This window comes from Sphaerodactylus townsendi, linkage group LG03, assembly GCF_021028975.2.
Source record: "Sphaerodactylus townsendi isolate TG3544 linkage group LG03, MPM_Stown_v2.3, whole genome shotgun sequence".
Taxonomy (NCBI): Eukaryota; Metazoa; Chordata; class Lepidosauria; order Squamata; family Sphaerodactylidae; genus Sphaerodactylus; species Sphaerodactylus townsendi.
The window spans coordinates 150,427,170-150,453,290 of NC_059427.1; the positions used below are offsets into that span (position 1 = coordinate 150,427,170).

A 26,121-nucleotide genomic window follows, 5' to 3' on the forward strand; every position below is an offset into this window, starting at 1 on the left:
CTGTTGGAGGGCCGGACTAAAAAAAACTATGAACAAATTCCTATGCACAAATGATTGTAAAATGTTTGATTTCACCTTTCAGCCTTTCTGTCATGGTCTATTTTTAGAACAGTGACCAAAGTATGTCAAGTACAGGGTGGGCTCCAAATATTGTTGGGGAGGCTGTGGAATACCTTCCCCTGTAAAAAAAAAAAAAGCAGAACTTTCCCAATGAAGCATTCCATCTAACCCAGGATTAGGTATCTTCCTGGGTTCTTCCATCCCTAGCAGCCAGCCCGGTAGCTGCATTCCTAAGCCAGCCTGGCTGATGCCAATGGGAGTGAGGCGGAACAGAAAGCCTGAGAGCAACACATGGAGTAGCCGAGAGGGAAGGGCGGAGCAGGAGTTGCCACATGTTCAATATATTCGATTTCGATTTCGAATACCTTTAATGGCATATAGATTGTTTAAGATTAGCTTAGCAAGATAATAACAGCCTTTACAACTTTACAATTTCTGACGAGTTAAAATAACACCATTTAAAAAGAATTTAGCCAACCGCTTCCAACAGCTCAGTAGTTATTGGCTGTTTAAAGATATATAACCTTCTGTTTTATCTGTAATGCCTTCACTTCCATGCAGGAAGGGGATTATAGTAGCTTCTTCCTACCTATCTCATAAAAGGGGACAATCCAACAGCATATGAGATACTGTTTCCACAGAACCCATGCCACACGGGCATTTCCTTTCTTTATGTGGGATTCCAAGGTGGCGTCCAAGGCTAAGTTGCCACATGTAAGGTTTCCAACTCTGGGTCAGAAAATTCATGGAGATTTGGGGGTGCCATCATGTAACTGCAATCAACAGCCGTTGGGGCCGGTTCCTCCTCTCCCTCGAGCCCCCACTGCGCATGAATGGAGCCATCGCCGCCATGCCTCGCAGGCCGGATAAATGCCTTCAGGGGGCCACATTTGGCCCCCGGGCCGTAGTTTGGGGACCCCTGCTCTAGACTTATGGGTGGTATAAATTCATTGGTATAAGTTCCATGGAGAGCTTTCTGGCAGTGGGGACAGTTTTTGCTTTTATCTCCTTCCTGCGCCCTCAGAAAGCCCATTGGAAGTGGTTGAGGATGTCTGGATTGCACTGTCAGTGGGTGGTTTGTTACAACAACCCAAGATTCTGGTATGGGCATGTTTTGTGCATGCAGGTGGCGTTCACAGACAGACCGTTTGAGGTGGTGGGAAAGAACAGCCAGCAGGCACAAGTACAATATGGATTTTCTATACCAGTCAAAAACAAATAAACGATATCCCATCATGGCCCACCCAAGAGCATACCTGGGTGAATTAATTTCCACATTATTTGAATCAATGGCTGTGGTTCTCCGCCAAACTGTAGCAGTTTTATTTTGGACTTTGTGTACCTCCTGGATGTTCTGTGGCTTAGCTGTGGGGGTTCTCAAACCTGCATGGGTATGATCTTGGCAGGAAGGTTATATTAAAAGTGGGTTAGGAGTGTGGAAACAGGGTGCAGATTTCCATACCTCTTATCTGAAGGGCAACAGGTATATTTTACAATATATAATCTTGTCAAGCAGAGTAACAAGCAGAAATGTGGATTGTGTGGCACGTTAAATAAGAATAGTTATCTCTCAAAAGACCAGCTGTTTTACCTCAGAGGTTCATAAACATGAAGAGAACTGTAACTGAGAGAGAAAAAATAAACAATATATACATATCAACAAAGTATCACATACACATCATTACATTCACGGCTCATCGTTTGTTACAGTTTGGTTGTGATAATAAGCTTATACAGTATCTTTAGTCAAAGTCACTTTTGCATAGCACTGATTAGCAGTACACAGAGAAACCTCTTTTCTCTCAGTCAGTCAGGAAACAACAGAACTACCAATGGTTTTTAACTGTCACCTTTAGAAAGTTTGTGCAGCTTCACAGAATTCCCTGCTGTTTGTGCTGCTGCTGCGTGCAAACAAGGCTGAAATTATCCACATCTCATGACATTCCCGCTCCTTATGTTTATCATTGCCCCATGCCACCGCTGGTGTGCTTTTTGCTGGGTTTTTAAAATTATTGGTAGGTATATATTGCTATATAACAGTATGGTGGTAATAGAAGGGCCATCAAGTTGCAGCTGATGTGGCAACCCTGTAGAGCAGGGGTCCCCAAACTACGGCCCGGGGGCCAAATGTGGCCCCCTGAAGGCATTTATCCGGCCCGCCAGGCATGGCGGCGATGGCTCCATTCATGTGCAGTGGGGGCTCGAGGGAGAGGAGGCATTTGCCCCAACGGGCTGTTGATTACCGCGATTACATGATGGCACCCCCCAAATCTCCAATGAATTTTCTCTGACCCAGAGTTTGAAACCTTGCATGTGGTAGCGCCTGTCTCACTTCCTTCCCTCGGCTACTCCACCAGTTATTTGCTCTCAGGCTTTCTGTTCCGCCTCACTCCCATTGGCATCAGCCAGGCGTGGCGTCGGCTTCGCTGGCTGCTAGGGAAAGAACCCAGGGAAGATACCTTGATCTCAAGGTTAGATGGAATGCTTCATTGGGAAAGTTCTGCTTTTTTTTACAGGGGAAGGTATTCCACAGCCTCCCCAACAATATTTGGAGCCCACCCTGTACTTGACATACTTTGGTCACTGTTCTAAAAATAGACCATGACAGAAAGGCTGAAAGGTGAAATCAAACATTTTACAATCATTTGTGCATAGGAATTTGTTCATAGTTTTTTTTAGTCCGGCCCTCCAACAGTCTGAGGGACAGTGAACTGGCCCCCTGTTTAAAAAGTTTGGGGACCCCTGCTGTAGAGTGTTCAAGGCAAAATACATTAAGAGGTGATTTGCCATTGCCCCCCTCTGCTTCATGACCCTGGACTTCCTTGGTGGTCTCCCATCCAAATACTCGTCTTAGCTTCCAAGGTCTGACTAGATCGGGTTAGAACAGGGGTAGGGAACCTGCGGCTCTCCAGATGTTCAGGAACTACAATTCCCATCAGCCTCTGTCAGCATGGCCAATTGGCCATGCTGGTTGGGGGGAAGATTGAATTGTAATCCCTGAATTCTGGAAAGCCGCAGGTTCTACCCCTGCTATTAGAAGATAGAAGGCGACTGTGGATTTAGGACCCCATCTTAACCTATATAAGTGAGAACTCAAGGTGGCTTACAAGCTCCTTTCCCTTGGACCAAGTTATGGATATATTGCAGTATACCCCCTACCAATAATTTGGCCACCAGTGATGAAAGTGTGGGGTAGTAGGCATTAAGGGGAACACACAGAGAAATAAGACCAAAACATAGCATCACCTAGGTGTGGAAGTGTTGGAAAATATTACTTATAAAACAGTTAGTGCAATAAGGAGGCAGAGACAGTTGCTTTTTACTGTAATAAAGTTTACTTACTAAGAATAAGGGTCAGGTAATTAGGGAGATAAAACAAGAAATGTCTTACTAATCTTGCTGGCAGTCATTTCGACCAGCTTACTGGCAGGGCTATACATAACTGCTAACAAAGAACTGCTACTGAGCGTGTGCAGAGTGTAACAAAGAATATATATCTAAAGCCAACGTGCAGAACTTCATGTAGTCCACCCCAGGTTCACAGCTGGGCAATAGGTGCATCAATTATTCTGGTCACTGACTTCTGACCTCACTAACTAATTAGCATGCAACAATTAACTCCTTCGTTACTGGATTGTGTGACTGGCACTTGCCAAAGCCCAGCAGGAAGCGACAAGCGTGGCATCTTGCATTCATTCATTTATTTTTAAAAATTTCTATTCTGCCTGCTCCTCTTCTCAAAGTGGACCAATTACGTTTGCCAGAAAAAAACAAAAGTCACAAATAGAGCTGTTAAAATAGAATTAGGGCCATGATCACATATGATGGGGTGTGATATAAGGGCAGTCCCTGGGCGAAACTGTAGCCCTGGGCAAAACCTGGAGTTGGATGCCCCCCATGGGCGGCCACTCCACACGACCAAATTTTTTCAATTTTGCGCTAGGACATTGGTGCCTGCAGGGGGTGCATTATTAGACATATCGGCACCAAAGTTTCAGCACATCATCAGGAGACTGTCCTTATGCTACCCCCAAGTTTGGTGAGGTTTGGTTCGAGTCCAAAGTTAGGGACTCCCAAAGGGGGTGTCACCCCATTGTTTCCAATGGGAGCTAATAAGAGATGGGGCTACATATTTGAGGGTCCATAACTGGCCCCCTGAACAAACTGGCACTGAAACCTGGGGGGAATTGTATCATTAGGCAGACGATCCTGCAGGTGAGACCATGAAAGTTTTGAGACTGTGCTCTTCAGAAATGTCCCCCCCCCCAGCCTGCAACCCCCATGGACAGCAATACAAGAAACTCAAACCAGAACAAAGATTCTTGGAGGCAAATTTCTGGGATGTTCCTGCGTAGTGGCATTTTATTGATATTGGCACCAAAGTTTCAGGGTATCATCTGGAAACTGTCCTATAGGCTACCCAAGTTTGATTTTGAGTTTGGTTTAGGGGGGTCCAGGTTATAGACCTCTCAAAGGGGTTCCCCATTCCCCATTCTTTACTTCAAGGAGATGGGGGCAGCCGCTGAGGGTCGGTAACTGGACCCCTGAACTAAGCCGCACTAAGCAGAGAAGTTACTATCATCTCCAGATGATACCCCTGAAACCTCTTCCGGAGCACTCACAGTTTTCCTTTGCAGTTTGGTTCCTTTTTTTTTTGCTCTGTATTAGAACGCAGAATTAAGACTATGTTGTTTACCACTGAGGTTGGAAAGGCAGTTCGGTAATAACCGCTTTTTGTTAGATTGTGGTAACGTGCCCGTTGCGGTGCTGCCTGTAGAAAATTCTGGGAAATTTCTGTGAGTTCAGAAGGCAGATGCCTGTCTACTGCCTGGGGGCAGTAACTTTGAGTACGTTGTACATATCTTATGCCAACTGCATTAGCTAACCATTCATTTCCAGGCCCAGTCAAAAGTGTGGGTTTCAATGATTAATATCTTCCCATCAGGGTATCTCAAGCACAGCCTCCTCGAACATGAAACTTTCCACACAGGTCTAGGGAGCAGGTGCTTTGGATTAGGCCTAATCATTGGTGGTAGAAACTTTGGAATTCTTATTCCATGATGTGTGTTTTTCCACACATCGCTTGAAAACATTAGGAGCCACAGAAAACCTTTTGGGGGGGTGGGCTTTGGGATTGGCTTGATGCCAGCATGGTGTAAGAGCAACTAAGCTGGTGAACTGGATTTGTTTCCCCACTTCTCCACATGAAGCCTGCTGGGTGACCTTGGGCCACTCACAGTTCTCTCAGAACTCTTGGCCTCACCTACCTCACAAAATGTCTGTTGTGGGGAGAGGAATGGAAAGAGGTTGTAAGCTGTTTTGAGATTTCTTACAGTTGAGAAAAGCAGGGTATAAATTCAAACTCCTCTTCTTCCTCCTTTTTCTCCTCTTCTTCTTCATTCTGGGCTTTTATTCGAATATTCTAAATCTGCACTTTAAAGGCAGGGGTATAATGTAGTAGTTTTAACTGTAACTTTTAAAAAATTAGTTGCTGATTTGTGCCTTGTTTTATCTGTATCCAGTGGTGGGATTCAGCCGGTTCGCACCACTTCAGCAGAACCAGTTGTTAAAAGGGTGCTTGTAAACAACCAGTTGTTAAATTGTTTGAATCCCATCACTGTTTTAGCTCCTGTTGTTTTATTCATTTTGGATTTTTGAAGTAGGTTAACATAAGTTGTGCTTTATTTTTATTTTGTTTATTTAGTTTACCCCCCCCCCTCTCTTTCCCAACCAAGTTGGGCTCAGGACAGCTTCCAACAAATATAGATATGAAATACAGTATATAAGTTGAAGCACAGAATGAAACAACAATCACAAGATGGCATTCTAATTCCATACTAGATTAGATAGATAGATGATAGATAGATAGATAGATAGATAGATAGATAGATAGATAGATAGATAGATAGATAGATAGATAGATAGATAGATAGATAGATAGATAGATAGATAGATAGATAGATAGATAGATAGATAGATAGATAGATATTATTATTATTATTATTATTATTTATTAAACTTGCTATACCGCCCTATCCCGGAGACTCAAGGGTGATGAACAACTATAAAATCATACAAAAAACATAAAAATCTTAAAACAGGTACATTCTACAATAGGGCCCTTGAGACCCACATATACCACCCTCTTCCAAAATGAGGAGGGTCCCAATGATGTTAGGGGACCCCTACTAGCAGAGGCGAGGGCATTATCGATGGCTGGACTCTCAAAAGGCCCGGTGGAATAATTCGGTTTTACAGGCCCTGTCGCAGGAACTCTCAAGGTCCCCATTGTAGGTGATATAGCTGAGAGTGGTAATGTATGTTCCACCAGGCGGTGCCAGAGAGCTGTAGAAGGCCCTGGCCGATTAATGGAAGACCAGACTTGGCGTCATCATTGCTATAAGATAGATAGATAGGTAGGTAGATGGAGAGATAGATAGATAGATAGATAGATAGATAGATAGATAGATAGATAGATAGATAGATAGATAGATAGATAGATAGATAGATAGATAGATAGATAGATAGATAGATAGATAGATAGATAGATAGATAGATAGATAGATAGATAGATAGATAGATAGATAGATAGATAGATAGATAGATAGATAGATAGATAGATAGATAGATAGATAGATAGATAGATAGATGGATGATAGATGGATGATGGATGATGGAAGATAGATGGATGGAAGATAGATGGATGGAAAGATGGATAGATGGATAGATGGATAGATGGAAAGATGGAAAGATGGATGGATGGATGGATGGATGGATGGATGGATGGATGGATGGATGGATGGATGGATGGATGGATGGATGGATGGATGGATGGATGGATGGATGGATGGATGGATGGATGGATGGATAGATGGAAGATAGATGGAAGGATGGATGGATGGATGGATGGATGGATGGATGGATGGATGGATGGATGGATGGATGGGTGGGTGGGTGGGTGGGTGGGTGGGTGGATGACTGATTATTGCTGGTGAGTTGGTTTATAACCAGTCATAGGTAGAGGACCAGTAATGACCTAGAATTTTGCATGTCCTCCAAGGAGTTGAGACAAAAAGAAACCAAAGAAAAAGAAAAAGAAAAAGGGTGTGTATATGGGCCAGGTGTTTGCAATGAGAAAGAACAAAAGAAAGAAATGAAGAAAAGGTGGTAGAAGGAGGGAAGGGAGGGGAAAAGGAGAAGAGGAATGGAGAACTGCCTTGCTAGATTTTCCTGAAAGAAGGTAGAATTTTTAAAAATTGTTCTTGTCAAGACTTTTTTGGTCAGCATCTGGCAAACCCTAGGTATAACAGCAGTATGCATTTAAAAGATAGATTTTCTGCTCCAGCTTTGCATAGCTGCTGTGGCAGTTAGTATAATTAGAGTATGGAACCAGGACTGGCACAACACAGATTCACATTCTCACACTTCCATGAAGTTTACAGAATAGACTTTGGTCAATCACTCTGTCACACAGTTGTTGTAAGAGTAAAATGAAGGGGATGTCACGAATTCATCATGAATTCCTTGGAGGAATAGTAGGACAAACTATGGCCCTTTCCGCATGGGCCAAAGCAGCTGACCTGGGGCCCGGTAAAACGCCCTGAGGCCACCGTTCAGCACGGAATAGTGCTGCTGAAAACGCCCAACAGCGCCGACCTGGCTCCCCTTCCCCTCCCACTCAGAGCGGCGTCAAGGCTGTCCTCAAAAACACTGCTTTAAAGGGTATTTTTGAAAAAACAGCTTGATGTTCCCTCTTGGCCGCGTGCGGCAGTGACACCGCCGGGGAGAACACTGCCTTTGTTTCCCCCCCCCTCTCTTACTTGCCTTGTCTCCGTTTAGTAGCCCTGCTGTCTTCCTAAGCCCGCCCATGCAGCTGTCCTCCGACCCCTGGAGGTGGGAGGGGCAGCGTGCAGTGGCAAACTGCTAGTTTAACAGAAACTGGGCACTGAAATAATGAAAAGGACAGAGAAGAAGCTGGCTCCATGCTTGAACCCGCCTCTCTGCGCCGGCCTCTGCTGAGGGGCATTTCGCATGCCTTGCGATGCGAATATAGCCCCTCCACCCCATGCCTTGGCAGAATTCTTCTCGCCCTTGGCGGGAGGGCGCCCGGAGGCCTGTGCGGAAAGGGCCTATAATAGATAAAATAATGAGGAAGAAACTTTAAACTATCTCTTCAGTTACATTTATTCCACACACTACTGCTGAAAACATAGTATCCCTGATGGTGGTGAGATGTCATCTGTGATGAGAACAACCCTCAAACCTTCTTTTGTGCAGGCGTTCTAGTGTTAATGCAGCAATTCAAAAACGTCTCTGCTCTCATTTCTGCTATTCAGAACTACCAACCCAAAATGGAAGCCAAAACACCACCTGGAGCAGGCACTTTTACCTGAAGGCACAGAAACAAATAACCCACCCCCACACACTATGAGTCACATTTTTCAGCTGAATTAGATCAGCACTAACACACAATGGTTACTGCAGCAAATCCTGATTACTCCTATTACTCTTTTCAATTGCTCTCAGCCTCAAAAGCGTGCTGTGCCTTAGCATTACATCATTAGTTTGATAGGAAATTGACAAAACTGATCCACTTGACCATGCTAATTTGTATCTCTACCTGAATGTTAAGATCACAAGTTCAATGTGAAATTGACAAAGCTTGACCATGCTAGTTTCATCTCTGCCTCAATCTTACATTACTAGTTCAATATGAAAAATGGGGGAAAGTCCTTTTGAAAACAGAGGAGGGAAGGAGAAAATGGCTGAAGGGGAGGTTGGGCAACTAAATGTGGCATGGAAGCAAAAGAAAAACACTGAAGTAAGTGCATTACCTAAAGGAATAGAAATACATAGCCTCCCCCAACCCCACCCAGAACCACATTAGAGTTGGAGTGACATACAATCATTACTGTGGCAGTTCCTTGTCAATTTCCTCCTGCGAAGCAACTTATCTTGTCAATTTCACTCACTCCTGTGAGCACAGTATACCTTCACCTTAATGTTACATTGCTAGTTTGAGATGAAATTGACAATACAATGGACTTGGCTTGTGTCTGTGCCCTAACGCTTCATTGTAGCCCACCCTCACACAAAAATCGACCTGCTTGTTTGTATCTCTGTCTGAAGTTCCATTGCAAGCTCTATATGAGGCTGACAAAACCAATCCAATTAACCCTGCTTATGTGTATCTCCGCCTGAAAGGTGCATCACTAGTTTGATACGGCAAAGAGATTTTTTTTTAATTTCCTTTCTAAAATGGAGGAAGGGGGAGGGAAAAATGACTGGCGGGAATATTGCAAGGCTCCAGGGGGCATGGATGAATAGTGGATAAACAATGGCCACATCAACATGATCACATTCTCATGGGAAGCTGACTTGAAAGCACGTGGGAGGGTAAAAGTTCTTGGGGAAACAATGGAGGTAAAATGTTTCTAAAACCAAATGAAGGGAAAATGTGCAGGATTTAAAGATAACAAGATACATAGTAAACTTGTGCAGGAAAGACCGGGGGTGGGTGGGTGGGTGGGTGGAAGCATCAATGCATCGTTGTGAGAGGGGGAAGCCCTGTTGAGAGACAGAGGCCCCTTCCGCACATGCAGAATACTCCACTTTGAATCCACTTTCACCATTGTTTGCAAGTGGATTTTGCTATTCCGCACAATGAAATCCAGCTGGAAAGTGGATTGAAAGTGGATTGAAAGTACATTATTCTGCATGTGAGGAAGGGGCCCGAGTGAACACCTCCATGTCCTTGAGGGAGGGGGAGTTGGGTGCTGTTGAGGGGGAGGGAGGGTACAAGGGAGCCTCTGCCCACCCATCTGTGCAAGTTTCTTGCGGGTCTCCACAAGTGCTTTTCGATTTACAATTTACAGTTTTACAATATATACACACACACATGGGTTTTTTTTAACTTCTTCACACTGACTTAGTAGAATTAGTAGTGTGTAACAGTGTATTACTGTGCTGCAATTCTTCTAGCTCTCCCACACTGAGCTACAATTCTCAGAGTTTCCTTGAGGAGGTTTTTAAAAACCAGTTGAAGCTTGTTGTGCAGAAAATTCTCCTACCCCACAATTACCTCTCCCATTTCGGACTCAACATCCCAGAAAAAAAGGAGCCAATTTTTTTTTTGTAAAAAATAGTCCATATTTATTATTCAGGGATAATAAATAACATTTAAACATAGCACCAACAAAACAGCAGGAAGTGAACGTTTTTGATTACAGCAGCTGTTTCCAATACTGAAAAGTATAATATACTTTGTAAAAATAATTAATCATGTTAATGGCTTCTGCCATCTTCCAGAACTAACTTTTATAAATTATAGGCTAGAGAATATAAATATGTATTAAATAGGAATGATTATTAGCATAATATTAATAATACAAAACCTTGGCACATATGTATAAAAAGAGTAATTGCACATTCTCACACAGGGTATGCGTGTCTAACTACATTCTCAACTGTGAATCAATGGGTGGAGGGAGTTAAATATATCAAGTTCTCATATACCAAGTCCACTATCTCTGTTTTGTCTCTACTTTGACTGACAGGGGTTGTAGTCAAGTATGGGATTTCTAGCAGTACCAGTTGTTCGATAATCTTTTGCTGGAGCTGCTGAGGACTGAATTAGAGATTTTGTTTATGATGCCAAGAGGAGCCCAGGTACTGAGCCAGGTCTTGTTTCAAGCGCAAGAGAGGAAAGGGAGTTTGGCATTTCACCAGGTTCTCTAAACCTGAAAGTGTGGCTATATAAGTCTTCTAGACATGCTTGTTTTGTTCCTGTACAAAGCAAATCAGGTTTATAGAGGTTTGCATGTTGACGTTCTTCTAACCTTGCATCCAGTATGCAGGGCTACTCACTAAGGTTGCCAACTGGCCAGGAAAAGAAACGTTCTGTCCCTTTAATAGACATTTAATGTGTACAAATGGGCACTTGAACTTTATCATGGCATGGAGGCAGTGGTGGGATTCAGCAGGTTTGCCCCACTTGGGCAGAACCGGTTGTTAAAATGGTGCTTGTAAACCACCAGTTGTTAAATTATTTGAATCCCACCACTGGAACCGGTTGTTAAATTATTTGAATCCCACCCCTGCATGGAGGTAAGTCACATCAGCTGACAATTTCTTGCAGATCAAACTGATATTAAAGGGACAGCTAGAGGAACCAGTTCTAAAAGCTGGCAACCCTAACCCTCAGCCTCATTGAGCCTATCAGCACTTTAGGGATTTTTTGAGAAAGGGTAATGGGCACCACCACAAAATGGCTGCCATAGAAGGCAGACACAAATCACAAAATGGCTGACATCTGACGGAATTACAAAATGGTGGGAAATTTCAAACTAATCCTCCTCCTATGACTAATTTCTATATAGGCACTTATGGCAGACCCTAAGCTGATGCTGTCTATGGTCTTCTGAAGCACCATGCAGCTCTAATGAGGTGGAAGAAACCCAGGATTGGCTCCTTGCTTTAGAGCAGAGATATTTGATGATGGACCAAGCAGGAACCAGGAAACATATTGTTGGGCACCGCACAATATCATTCAGTAACTCACAGCTGAAAGACAAGACTGCCATCATCGAAAGGGAGTTTGCAAGTCATAGCTTGATGGAGTGTTGAAAATGAATAAGTCAGTTCATGCTTGCCATCACCTTTACAGCTTCAGTGCAGTGCACAAATGCACACAATTGCCATGGTCTATTCCTCAGTCCTGAAACTAACTTTGAAAAATCCTGGGAATACCAAAGACAGAAGATCCTGATTTTGCTGGCATTGCTCTTCCACTTATATGTGAGTGTCTACAGTGGGAAAACTCTGGCCCCAAAGGAGTCCTCCTTAGCAAAGAAGGACACAGAACTAGATCTTGAGACCTATCTAAGTGTGACATGTTACAGATGACCTTGGTTACCCGTTGAGCACAAGCTAGTCAGTAGAACAAGGTTGGACTCTCCTTCTCCTTATCACAGATTCTGCACCCCCTCCAGTCAGTCTGGGAGTGCCCAGCCAGACATTCAGAAGGTCAGATTCACTCCAGCCTGCTAGACAGTTTCTCCTCTTAGCCTTGTGCTCTTTCGTGGCTTGTTGGGGAAGCTTGGATCAGCAATTCTGCTTCAAGAACCCCACTAACGGCTCAGAAACTGGAGACTGATCTCCTTCTCAGGGACCAAGAGGGTGCGTGTCATGGGTTTCACGGTGTGTCCTTCTTGTGCTGGCTTGACTTCAAAACGCATCAAGATCTTTGAGGAAAGAAAAACAGCCCATGTTTTAGCACCTGTTGAGTCAAAACTTTATTTTTCTGTTGAAAAAGGGCAGTCACAGGGCTATCTGTGGTCACCTCAAATGAGGAAAATGGGAAGAGGGCAGCTGAAAACCCTTCTCTGCACAGGTCATGGTCTGAATCCATCCCATCACCCCCCTCCTGTTGCATGTGCTGACCAGATCTAAACTCACAGTGAAACCTAGGCTCATTCCGCACATGCAGAACAATGCACTTTCAAACTGCTTTCAGTGCTCTTTGAAGCTGTGCAGAATGGCAAAATCCCCTTGCAAACAGTTGTGAAAGTGGTTTGAAAACGCATTATTTTGCACGTGCGGAAGGGGCCCTAGTTTCCCTACAGAGAATTACAGTTGCTGTGCCCCACCTACCTCACAAGTGTCTGTTGTGGGAGAGGGAGGGAAAGGAGCTTGTAGGCCACTTTGAGTCTCCTCACAGGAGAGAAAGGTGGGGTATAAATCCAAACTCTTCTCTTTTTCTTTATTGGGAATTTTACTGAATCAAACTCAGTTCTTCAGATTAGAGCACACCACGTTGGTTCTCCCCTCTGAAGGAACTGCTCTCTGCAGTCGGGCGATCAGCTGTAATTCAAGGAGAACTCTGTCGGGGCCGTGCCTGAAGGCTGACAATCTTAACTGCAGCTGCCCTTGTGTCGAAGGGATTCTGCAACTATTTCTCAACATTCCACACTGTATCCCCAAAATATTGTGTCAGTGCAGAGAATCCACGAGCAGGCTGTCAGAGATGTATGAAAAATAGTTCATGGGGTGAACTAACACTAACACAAGTTCACGTGGCCAGCCCCAGAAATCTCGGGCTGGCCACTGTAGGAACCATATGCTGGACTGGATGTGGCGTAGGAGGTTAAGAGCTCGTGTATCTAATCTGGAGGAACCGGGTTTGATTCCCAGCTCTGCTGCCTGAGCTGTGGAGGCTTATCTGGGGAATTCTGATTAGCCTGTGCACTCCCACACACGCCAGCTGGGTGACCTTGGGCTAGTCACAGCTTCTCGGAGCTCTCTCAGCCCCACCTACCTCACAGGGTGTTCGTTGTGAGGGGGGAAGGGCAAGGAGATTGTCATCCCCTTTGAGTCTCCTGCAGGAGAGAAAGGGGGGATATAAATCCAAAACTCTTCTTCTCTTCTTCTTCTTAAGCTGAAGCAGGGAGGAGGAGGAGAAGAGTTTGGATTTATACTCCACCTTTCTCTCCTGTAAGGAGACTCAAAGTGGCCTACAAGCTCCTTTCCTTGCCCTTCCCCCCTCACAACAAACACCCTGTGAGGTGGGTGGGGCTGTTAAGGTTGCTGTTAAGGTTGACAATTCAATCCTATTAGCTTTATAGTATACTTTTACCCTTTGGGGAAAGCCTCATTTCCTCCTAACCAAAACGGCACAGAAACTCACCCTGGCCAGAGCCAGATACACCTCCAGCTCCGCAATGCGCCGGCCCACGCAGCTGCGCTTTCCAAAGCCAAAGGGGATGGAGGCATAAGGGTGATGCGAGTCTTCCTTGTGCAGCCATCGCTCCGGCTGGAAGGTGTTGGGATTAGAGAAGTATTTCTCATCACGAGAGGTGGCGTACTGGCAGAGGCTGATCAACGTCTGAGAAAAGAAAAGGAGATTGTCAGGAAAGCAGTCCGGATGCCCAAGTCTGAACACACACAGGCACCAAGACAGCCTAAGGAGCAGCAGTGGCGTAGGAGGTTAAGAGATCGTGTATCTAATCTGGAGGAACCGGGTTTGATTCCCAGCTCTTCCGCCTGAGCTGTGGAGGCTTATCTACTCTAGAGCTGTGGCTATGCTAAACTCCGCGGCTTCGCGTTGATGTGTTTGGGGCTGTGTAGGGATGGGTGGAGGAAGGGGAAAGTGAGGATGATGTATGAGTCTGAAATTGTATGAGTATGATGTATTGTATGAAATTGTATGAGTATGATGTATTTATTTATTTATTTATTTATTGGTTAGGTTTATATACCGCCCTCCCCCAGAGGGCTCAGGGCGGTGAACAATAAAATAGAGCACATATGTCAACTTTAAAATCTGTTCAGTATCAAATAATATAGGCTCTAATAAAATAAACCCACCCCATTAATGCAGCTTTATTAAAATCCACATAAAAGATGGCGCCTACTATCAAATTCCCTTTAAAAACCAGAGGGAAGGGGCGGCAGGATCCATTTGATATTATAAGGAGGGAGGGCCCCTCAGCGGCTAGTCTCCCCAAAGGCCTGGCGGAACAGCTCAGTCTTGCAGGCCCTGCGGAACTCATTAAAATCCCGCAGGGCCCGGACAGCTGGAGGAAGAGCGTTCCACCACCAGGCGGGGCCAGAGGCTGTAAAAGGCTCTGGCCCGGGTGGAAGGCCAACCCCGTATCATTGAGGAGCCAGGGGATCCCTGGAAGTAAATTAGCCTCTGCTGAAGCGCCGAGACCCGATTTGGGACATATAAGGGGTAAAAAAAGAGCGGTCCCGCGGGAATCTACCCGGAGGTCCCAGGCAGCGCAAGGAGCCTTAAAGGTTAACTTTCCAACACCTTGAAAATGATTACGAATTCGATCGGTAACCAGATGCAGGCGGAGCACAGGTGTGATGTGGTCATCTATGGCTGGCCACCTCCACCTGCACAAGCATCTGAGAACGCTGCATTCTGGACCATTTTCAGTTTCCGAATCAGACGCAAGGGAGTCTGAAATTGTGTGCATCGAGGAATGCTGCTGTAAATTTCGTTGTGCGTGCACGATGACAATAAAAATGCTTATGCTTATGCTTATCTGGGGAATTCAGATTGGCCTGCACACTCCCACACACCCCAGCTGGGTGACCTTGAGCTAGTCACAGCTTCTTGGAGCTCTCTCAGCCCCACCTAACTCACATGGTGTTTGTTGTGAGGGGGGAAGGGCAAGGAGATTGTCAGCCCCTTTGAGTCTCCTGCAGGAGAGAAAGGGGGGATATAAATCCAAACTCTTATTATTATTATTTGCGCTATAAAGAATCCTTTTAGTGTTGCAATATCAAACCCATTCTCTTTCTCCTGGCATTTCATCAGGGCCCACTTCTGGAATACAGCTTTCTTTCAATCAATCGCCCCTCACTTTTCCTGCACATCGACTGCCGCTGAATTTTCAACAGTGTTTTTCAAACCTCCGGTTTTCAGGGAACCCTTTCTATGACCTTGCCTTAGAATATCATATTTGTGGCCACGACTCACTTTTTTGGGGATGAGATAGTCTCCCACTTGGATATCCCTGTCCGAGATGACGCGTGCATTGCCGGGAATCACCGGGTACATCCTGCAGGGAGAAACGGAAGGGAACCAAAATGAATGATTTCTCAGACTTTGCGAAGTGCTGAGCTGGATAAGCCATATGGAAGTTTGAGTGAAAGGCACATGAATTGAGGCTAAGCATCTGGCTAAGTTACAACACCAGGGTCCCCAATGTGCTGTGGCACCCGATACCTTTCCAGATGGCTGCCTAGTGTTTTTAGACAATGAATGTGGCCAAGTGGGGCTGCTGTCCAGTAGAGTTTCGGATTAGCCACTGGAAATCTGATTGGCTGAATAAATCGAAATAACATTACTTTGGTGGCAGCTATTGGCTTTGCTCTCTTGTCGCTCCTGTTCCCCAGGGCATGTTTTAAAATGACTCCTCTTGTCCCCTGCACCTTAGTGTGTGGCTCCACCTCCCATGGGGGCCATTTTGCAGTTTCCCCCACCACCCTGGGTTCGGAATTCAAAGGGGGGTCATTTAAAGAGGCAGCAAGCCTAGAGCCGAGGACACATCCAAGTGTAACGATTGATGCAATATTCTTCTCGCAAGGAGTATGGCAAGCTATGAGATATATGTGCTGAAGAAGTTGCGTGACAGGAACAAAAACTGACTGGAAGCTCGTTCCACTTTGTACTCTTGGGATTTGGGCACCAGCATCATTTACAAGACCAGCTGTTCCCATGTGGATTACTGCAGAGACTTTCTGGTCGATTCCCCACTTCAAAAATGAAACTAGATACAAACCGGGTAGGTTTGAGCACGTGCCTTTTGAGCACGGTTTCAAGGTCCCCACTGCAACTTCTGCCCCATAAGCGGCAGCAACGCAGCAGCCAGGCAGGAGTACCCACTGTCGGCGGATCAAACGCGCAGTCCGCTCAGGGGCTCTCCTGATTGGCTGCTGCGTTGTGCTGGAGCGGGAATTTTTTTTAATTTTCAAACTGACGGATCCACGTCTCTGCGAGCCTGCGCAGAACAACCCTATGCAATTGTGGATACATGGATATGACATTTAGTGTTTCATCGTATTGCCTTTTACTCAGTGAAACATTCAAAGCCAGCCCCGCATTGCCTCGTATCCACGTCGATCTCGGGCGTGGTAAATGAAAAAAGGACGCGCGAGCATGCGCAGAGCAACTCTACGGGGAAACGGGCAATAAAGGGCAAGCCCCGTTTTCGTGCCGCTTTGTCCCCTCATATACACGTGGATACGACGTTTAGCGCTACTTTGTACTGCCTTTTACTCAGTGAAGCATTCAAACTGGCCCCATGTTGTTTCGTTTAGACGTGGATCTTTGCTCCGCAAAAATTTTCAAAAAACGCTTCCTCATTGGACGAAAGGCAGCAGGAAAAACGAAACCAGATTCACCGCCGAAATTCCCCACTGCTCCACATTCAGCGTGCATTTTTTCAAAAAGTCTACTTTCTTCCAGGTTCTGAAATAATGCGTGCTGGGGGTGGGGTGGGGGGAGCGGCAGAGATGGGGTCAATCCATTTTTCGGCGCTGGTGTAGTGGGGAGTTCTGCTAGAAACCTGGATATTTTCTGTGACGAGCACGGATCTAATCGTGAGTGGGGAATCGACCTCTGTTTCAGGGTTGATTCTATTTATATGGACAATTTTGTGTGTCTCGTATAGATGCAATTTGCTATATATTGCATGTCATGTATCAAAATTCACTATTCATTCATGGGCTTGTGTCAAGAATATTACAGCCTTAAGCAGTCAGGGTATAGTGATTGTGGGTTTTCGGGCGTTTAAAGTAAACAACTTTTTTGTTCGCTTTTGTACAGCGGGTGAAGAAGAGAGTTTGACTCTTCTCGGTTGTGAAAGATCTCATGGAGTGTGCAAGAGCCGAATCGTGACAGATGTTCTTGGAAGCATACTTCCTTGACACAGAACTTAAAAGTCCTTATGTCCTAATATTGGCTTCCAGTTTTGCTTTGCTTTCGGCCGAGAGTTTTTGTTCTCTGGTTAATCTGGAGTTGTGTGGCTGTCATCAGTCTGGGTTGCTACCAGCCTGAGGCGCTGTGATTTGCTTTTTGAGTTTTGAAAAGTCTTTGGCTGTTCTGCTTTTGTTGCTAAAATTGGTTCGATGCTTTTAATCGTCTGATCTAACGCCAGTTGCTTGAACCTCCCCACCTGCTCCTGCATCGAAACTCACCTCAGTGTTTCCTTCATCACGGCCTTCAACAAGGGCATTTTGGCCACGTCAGCAGCCGCGGGGATGGGGTTGCCCTTCATTGTCGCCATAATTTCCTTGTAGAGGTCTGCCTGCACCTCAGGGTGTCGGGACAGTTCATACAGGCTCCAGGACAAAGTGCTTGAGATCTGCAGGGGTCCAGACAGGACTAGATTAATCATTAGGCAGAGGAAGCAATAACCAATCAAGCGATAAGAATGCTGCAAAACCCTGTGCAAAACATGGCATGGGAGCAGAGGCTACGGTTATGCAAAAATTTGGCAGCCTGGCAGAATGTGCAGGGCATAGAGTGGAACGGCCATTCATGCTAACCTGACGCAAAAGATTAGTAACTGAGGACAGTGTTTGCCCTTGTAGTTAAATTCTAAGGAGGCGGCTGCCAAGTCTTAAGTCCAGTGCGGTACATTAGTCATGCACAGAGGTAGCCTTTTCAAAACACAGCAGCCTTCCTGAACAATGACATTTGGAATGATATACTTATTTATTTATTTTTGTTTATATATCAAATTTATAAACCGCCCACCCCCGAAGGGCTCTGGGCGGTGTACACTGGGCCAAACATACAATGGCCAAAACAACAAAACAATGGCCTCAAAAAATCAGTTAAAACAAGTTAAAACAATATACAAAAATTCATAAAACTAGCAGCATCAATACAATATACATAACAGCAAGATTATAAAAGTGCGTGTGGCTTGCTCCCATAAAGGCAGTCAGAGGAGGGTGTGAACCATGTGGCACAGTGGTTAGGGCATTGGATGAGGACTTGGACCCGGATTCAAATCCTCAAAGGCAGAGCAATCCTACACAGAGTTATTCCAGTCTAAACCCAACATAGGGGTCCTCGAGTCAGAGATTTCTGCTCTCGTTTTCACCGGCCTCGCAGAGTTATTGTGATAAAATGGGGGTGAATGGGTGGAAGGGCAAATAGTATAGACCACCCTGAACATTTTGGAGGGAAAAGCAGGATGAACATAAAATAGATGAATAGAGGAAGATGAAGACCAGAGAGGAGTCTCAAAATGGGAATCTCCATGACACTTAATCTAGGACATGGCACTGATTCTCCAGAAAGAATTATGAGAGGCCATCCACTGCAGAAAACACACCACCGGACCCTTTCCTGAATCTGCCTACATTTGTCTAGTCTACAGCCATATTTCAGCACAGCAGCCAAACACACAAGGAGCAGCAGTGACGTAGGAGGTTAAGAGCTCGTGTATCTAATCTGGAGGAACCGGGTTTGATTCCCCGCTCTGACGCCTCAGCTGTGGAGGCTTAACTGGGGAATTCAGATTAGCCTGTACACTCCCACACATGCCAGCTGGGTGACCTTGGGCTAGTCATAGCTTCTCGGAGCTCTCTCAGCCCCACCTACCTCACAGGGTGTTTGTTGTGAGGGGGGAAGGTCAAGGAGATTGTCAGCCCCTTTGAGTCTCCTACAGGAGAGAAAGGGGGGATATAAATCCAAACTCTTCTTCTTCTTCTACAAGCAGGGGAGAAAATCCTCCTTGTGCATATAAGAAATACTTCCAAAAAATGCTTACTGTGTCCACGCCAGCCAGAAGAAGCTCAGTCACATTTCCATAGATGGATTTGATGGACAATTTCTCCTGCGCCAAGTAGTAAGTCAAATATTTTCCTTCTACCTTCTCCCCACGTGAGATTCTCTCTGAAACTTCAGCCATCCTCTTGTCAATATGTCCCTTAGCTGGAGAGAAACAGGCAAGAAATGAATGCTTGTTCACCTGAGATAACTATCAAGCAATATGTTATCATCGTTTAAAACATGTCAGCCGTCACAGGGTGGTTTTTGCTTAAGGCTACTTCTGCATGATTTAGCACAAGTAGGAGAAAGACATCAAAGATTGGAGAAAAGTTTAGCTTAGGACAATGTCTTATCACCTTACTTGTTCTCCAGACAGGAGGATGGTTGTTAGAGGAGCAGCTACATGACCTAGTTGTGACCCAGTAGCAAAGAGGCTAGAACGCTCCGTACCAGGGGGAGCACTCTACAAAACACAGCAATTACATCAGGCAGAATCCTGAATAGCTCAGATGCTGGGAAACGACAAAGTTTCTAGAGCCAGCGTGGTGTAGTGGCACTCTAATCTGGAGAACCGGGTTTGATTCCCTGCTCTGCCACTTGAGCTGTGGAGGCTTATCTGGTGAACTAGATTAGCTTGTGCACTCCAACGCATGCCAGCTGGGTGACCTTAGGCTAGTCACCGTTCTTCAGAGCTCTCTCAGCCCCACCCTCCTCACAGGGTGTTTGTTGTGAGGGGGGAAGGGAGTTTGTAAGCCCCTTTGAGTTTCCTTATAGGAGAGAAAGGGGGGGATATAAATCCAACTCTTCTTCTTCTTAGTGCTCACTGAGAACAACTTTTTTTAAAAAAAACCCCATGGCACCTGTTTCTTGTGGCTTAACAAAACATGGTTTCTGGGACAGAAGAAGCATCCAATGAGCAAAAAGGATTCTCCCTGCCCACTGTATTCATTAGCAGTCTCAGAAATCTCTGGCTAAAGTTATGGAAGCCAGATCCTCCTTAAATCTTGAAAATGCTATAATTCTTCTAATGGAAGCATTCTCTCCTGACGTTTCGCCTGCATCTGTGGCTGGCATCTTCAGAGGATTCCTCTGAAGATGCCAGCCACAGATGCAGGCGAAACGTCAGGAGAGAATGCTGCTAGAACACGGCCATACAGCCCGGAAACCACACAGCACCCAAGTGATTCCGGCCGTGAAAGCCTTCGACAATACATCTTCTAATGGAAGCTTACATCAGCATATGATTACTGGTAAACGTGGCAGATGGTTTTATTGAATAGCAAATGCATGTTTTAATTCTATTAAGATGATTATGAAAGCTGCTCACTGGGGCATCTTGGAATCCAAAGAGAGAGATAATTTTAATTAATTAATAGTGCAAGGAAGAATATAATAAATTACTACGGGAAAAAAAGACTTTCCAAATCGTTACAGGAAACCTACCGCGTTTTCATTCCCGGTTACAGACTTGTACCAATTACGTTGACGTATGCAAATGTGCTTAGTCAACAGCAAAGGTGCAGGAAATGCACATCAGCGGGTACCATAATGTCCAGTGGAACTTTCACTGAGATAAAGCAAGATAAAGCAGCAGTGGCATAGCGGTTAAGAGCAGGTGTACTCTTAATCCTGGAGGGAACCAGAAGTTTGTTTCCCAGCTCTGCCACTTCAAGGCTAGCTGTGGAGAGGCTGATCTGGGGAATCAAGATTAGCCTGTGCACTCCACCATTTATTCTAGCCAAGCTTCTGGGTGACCTCGGGCCTATAGCTTCAAGCAGTTCTTAGACTCCTCTCTCAGCCCCATCTACCTCTACAGGGTGCTTGTTGTGAGGGGAAGGAGAAAAGAGATTTGTAAGCTCCCTTTGAGGTCTCTCCTTTATAGGAGAGAAAAGGGGGGGATAGAAATCCAACTGTTCTTCTTATAAATAAGACAGACAGCTCTTTGTATAGCAGTGAGAAATCCAGCAGAGATACCTACCAAATGCAAACATGTAGTCCCAGGACTCGCAGAATTTCTGCCAGGGCTTCGGAAAGATACGGTGCAAGATCTTGGGCATCGCCATAGTGAGCAGGGTCATGACGAACATGGTGTTGATGGAACTAATGAACGTCTCCGTCTCCTTGGGCACTTTAGGCTCCAGGCAACCGATGCGGGATTCAAAGAGGACCGAAGAGATGCCTGGGAGCCAAGAGAGAGAACGAGTCAGGATCGGTGGAGTTACGAGAGCAGACTACAACCTGAAAGCCCATCTTGACTCATTTCTTGCCCAACCTTGAAGATGCAACTTACTCATTTAGCACACTTAACAAAGGGAAACCCATAAGCACTGGTTTTAAAAAAATGGATTGGTGCAGTGCACTTAACCCGTGGCTTGGCGATTATTTTAAGGCTTTATACAATGCTGTATCCTGGAAAAAATCTGCAGAAACATGGCGCATGACACATTCACGAAGGACACAGTGAGGGCTTTAAATCGGGGGAGGGAAGGCGGTATGAATCGGCTTTTCTGGCATTTGACTTGCAGAAAAGGTTAAAAAAAAGAATATGTCCAGGTGGAAATACCTCTAACCTGTGAATCAGGGACGTAGGTATAGATTTTTTTTTTTTATGGGGTTTCAAGGTAGCCATGCTCTCCCAAGCCCCACCCCAGCCTTTCGAGCTACTCTATAAAAGCGTAACTCTGAGGGGCTTGGGGCCGGCAGATTCATCCCCACCCTGGAACAACAGCATCACTTTCAATGTTTAGAAACTGGGGACCTCAGATTCTCCCTTTAAATCCATGCGAAGGGGTGGATTTAAAGAGAATCTATGGGCAAACTTTGGGGGGGGTGCCTTGCTTTGTCAGGGGTGCAATTGTTAAGCTAGCAGCACCAAAATGTCAGGGTATCTTTAGGAGGCTCTTCTAATGATACCACCCAGGTTTGGTGAAGTTTGGTTCAGGGGGTCCAAAGTTATGGACCCTCAAAAGTGTAGTCCCCATATTTTATAGCTCCCATTGGACACAATGGGGGACGGAGAACCCCCTTTGAGAGTCCATAACTTTGGACCCCCTGGCCCAAACTTCACAAAACCTGAGTGGTATCAGTAGGAGACTTTCCTGATGGTTCCACCCAGGTTTGGATTACAGGCGGACCCCAGTTCAGAGAATCCAAGATATGAACCCTCAAAAGAGTGTAGCCCCATCTCCGAGTAACTCCCATTGGAAACAATGGGGATGGGGGGAGCACCCCTTTGGGAGTCCACAACTTTTGGACCCCTGAACAAAACCTCCCGCAAACCTGTGGTAGTATCATCCAGGGACATTCTCCTCAAAACATCCCTGGGAATTCTTTTGGTAGTGCTAGCCTAAAAGGTGCGCCCCCTCCAGGCCAAAAAAACCAAAAAACACTTAAAATATTTTTTAAAACCACAAACGGGGCGGAGCTTCGGACATGTAATGGGGGGGTTTGAACCCGAGAACCCCCCTTACCTAGGTCCTTGCATGATTCCCCAATTAGCAACAATAATAACAACCACCAAAGTTATATGCCTAGCAAATCTCGAATTTGGGGGGGGTGTAGGCTCGTGGCATCTACCCAAAACTGGCTGATAGTTTTGGGCACTGATTCTACTTGTCAGACAAAGAGCTATACAGAAGCACATAGCCCCAATTTCTGGCAATTTTTTTTGAAAAATGAGACAACAGCTGCATCAAGCAAAATGAAGGAAAAGTAAAAAAAATACAATGGTGCTTGAGCGAAAATATTTATTATCTATGCACCCCTCTCGATTTCATAAGTATAAGGCTAACTTCATCAGGAGGGGTGCTTAATAACTTCTACGAGGCCTTGATTATTGCAATTGGTCGTTGTGGGTTTTCGGGCTGGTTGTAGCCTTATGGTCTGGTAGATCTTGTTCCTCACATTTCACCGGCATCTGTGGCTGGCCGGGAAAGCCTTCGACAAGACACTGTGGGCAATATTTTCTTTCCCTTTTTGTGCTTTTAGAAGGAAGGGAGTACATTGCATGCTGACTTTGAATGTACCTCCCCCTGATGAAGCTCATGCAAAACACATAGGGCTGTATAGACAATAGATATTTTCCTTCAAGCACCATTTTTGCCTTTTGCTTACCGCTTACTTTTCTCTTTCCACCAAAGCCCCAAAGAAAAGTGAAAAAAAGAAAAAAGCTCTGCTATCAAAGCATTCGCTTTGGTTTCTGGGATTTTGGTCATTTGCTAACACCCTTTCTGGAAGCAGGTTCAAAGCCCCCCCCCCCTTTTTAAAGAGCACTGAAATGGAAAGAGTGCTGAATTCTGCATCCACTTAAAGTTCCTGAACTCACAGAATGTGCACTATTCTGGACAAAGTTGGGCAGTCATGTAGAGAGGCAGCGGAAACACAGTGTACTGAGGATTATAGGAGGGCAACACTGGTGTTGTAGGGGCAGAGGATTTATTAGGGTTGCCAGCCCCCAGGTCGTGGCTGAAGATCTCCTGGGATTAAAACTGATCTCCAGGCGACCGAGTTCAGTTCACCTGGACAAAATGGTTGCTTTGAAATGTGACTCTAGGGCAGTGATGGCAAACCTATGGCACTCCTGATGTTCATGGACTACAATTCCCAACAGCCCTTGCCAGCATGGCCAATTGGTATTCCATGAACATCTGCATGGCCAGTTGTAGTCCATGAACATCTGGAGTGCCATAGGTCCGCCACCATGGCTCTAGGGCAGGGGTAGGGAACCTGCGGCTCATGAGCCGCATCGCGGCTTCTGCTCGCTGCACTGTGGCTCCGCTGAAGCGGCGAGCCACTGGCCCCATCCTTGCTCCGCAGCTCTGCAGGTAGCAGGGCAATTACTTTCCAACTGCCCGCGATGCGGCTGGTACGCCCGTGGGCTTTCTCGCCTCAGCCCTGTTGGAGCCAGGCGGGTGCCTTTCCCCGGCAGGCGGCGCAGGGTGACGCCCGGCTTCATCCTGCCTCGCCCTGCGGAAAGACAGCAGAGGCGGCGCGTCAATAAGCTTCTCAGAATGGCCCGGAGTAAAAGGGTGTTATGAAACCCTATATATATAGTGCGAAATTGTTATCTTTGGCAGAAGTAAAAAAAATTATTTGCGGCTCCAAGTGTTTTCTTTTCCCATGGAAAATGGGTCCAAATGGCTCTTTGAGTGTTAAAGGTTCCCTACCCCTGCTCTAGGGCATTACAACCCATTGAAGTCCCTCCCCTTCCGGTAAACCCTCCAATTCCTTCTCCAGACTCCCACGCTGATCGAAATTTCGGTGTTTCCCCAAACCCAGAGCTGGCAACCCTATGATCAACCATACGACACTATTCCATCCAGTCCCAACTTAGACCCGCCTCACAGACCATCAAGAGCCACTCTGGATTTGCCCTGCCCCTCCACGTACCTTCTAGTCCAAACTTGTAGAACTCGCCTGGCCATACGTCTTTGACCTTCCATTTGCTGCTGCGTGAAAATTCCGTTGAATTGCTCCAAGCCGGCCATTAATGCAGATCGCCTGACCACCTCGTTCAGTGTGCCCGCATAGGCCTCCACCTCCTTGGGTTTCAACATGTGCTTGCCAAGAATGCTGCGGATCTTCTGCCACTCTTCCCCTTCCCTGGAAATAGGGGCACGGCTTTGGTTAGGCCACTGGGCTGCTGAAGGGCTGAGCCCCTCCCAAAGGGCAAGAGACGGCTTACCAGGCGGTTGCCATTACGGAAGCACCACATCATTCCCAAGCTGTAGGGAGTTTTGGAAGCCAAGTCTCTCCCTCACAAAGGGAACTGAGGCAGCCTAATCGCCTAACGCAAAAGCAAGTTCTGTAGCCAGGCCACAGGAAGACTTGTACCCAGTAACTTCGAAAGTGGCAGGCCCACAGAATCCTTCCTGTATTGTATGGCGCTTCCTCTCGCGGATCTCATCCTGTGTCCTGGGTGCCGGAAGCCCCAGCCCAGCTATTTTAGGGGAAAGGGCACATAATAAAACACCAAGTGAAAGCTCCTGAGCTCACAGGCTGCGGGAGCCTTGAAGCTCGGTGCCGATTTCTCACTCCCAGCCTGTGTGCTTTACGCAAGCCCAGACAGCCGTTCCCGTGTGATGCATTTCCAGGAAGACGAGCGAGACAGTGAAAAGCCCGGAAGCATCGCTCTTTTCGGGCGAGCAAGATTTACTTCCCCACTCCTCCACCTGCTGACCCAGTCCCAGTTTTCTCAGAACTCTCTCAGCCCCACCCGCCTCACAAGGTGTCTGTGGTGGGGAGAGAAAGGAAGAGGAGTTTGTAAGCCGCCTTGAGTCTCCTTACAAGAGAGAAAGGGGGGTATAAATGAGCAGCAGTGGCGTAGGAGGTTAAGAGCTGCTGAGTCGTGTAATGATGCGGGAGGGCGGGACTGGATCTCCCAGCTCTGCACGCCTGAGCTGTGGAGGCCACTGCAATCACAGAATTCAGATTCAAAGCCTGGTAAACCACGCCAGCAGGAGTGACCTTGAACGATGCGGACCTTTGGAATCCCTCTCCAGTCCCACCCACCTCTCACAGGGTGTTTGCGTTGTTGTAGGGAAGGAAGGGAAGGGAGATTGTTGGGGCAATTTTGAAGTCTCCCTGCAGGAGAGAAAGGGGGGATATAAATCCAAACTCTTCTTTTTCTTCTTCTATAAATCCAAACTCTTCTTCTTCCTTGGGAGTTTTTTTTTGGGGGGGGGGGTGTCATTCCCTGGGATCTTTCCTGATCTTTGCCCATCATGGCTTAATAAGAACACCGAAGCAGCAGGAATTTCCCATGA

General features: G+C 46.0%; 1 protein-coding gene across 1 annotated transcript; it reads right to left on the reverse strand.

Moving 5' to 3' along the window:
• Positions 1-10,184: 10,184 nt before the first annotated feature.
• LOC125427926 (25-hydroxyvitamin D-1 alpha hydroxylase, mitochondrial) lies at positions 10,185-25,047 on the reverse strand (the record flags this gene model as incomplete). Its single annotated transcript, XM_048487494.1, is given in 8 exon segments — positions 10,185-12,302; positions 13,745-13,942; positions 15,548-15,629; positions 17,770-17,936; positions 19,356-19,519; positions 21,336-21,536; positions 24,746-24,794; positions 24,796-25,047. Coding segments are annotated over 8 exon segments (1,227 nt in total), but the record flags the coding sequence as incomplete, so codon positions are not given.
• Positions 25,048-26,121: the final 1,074 nt, after the last annotated feature.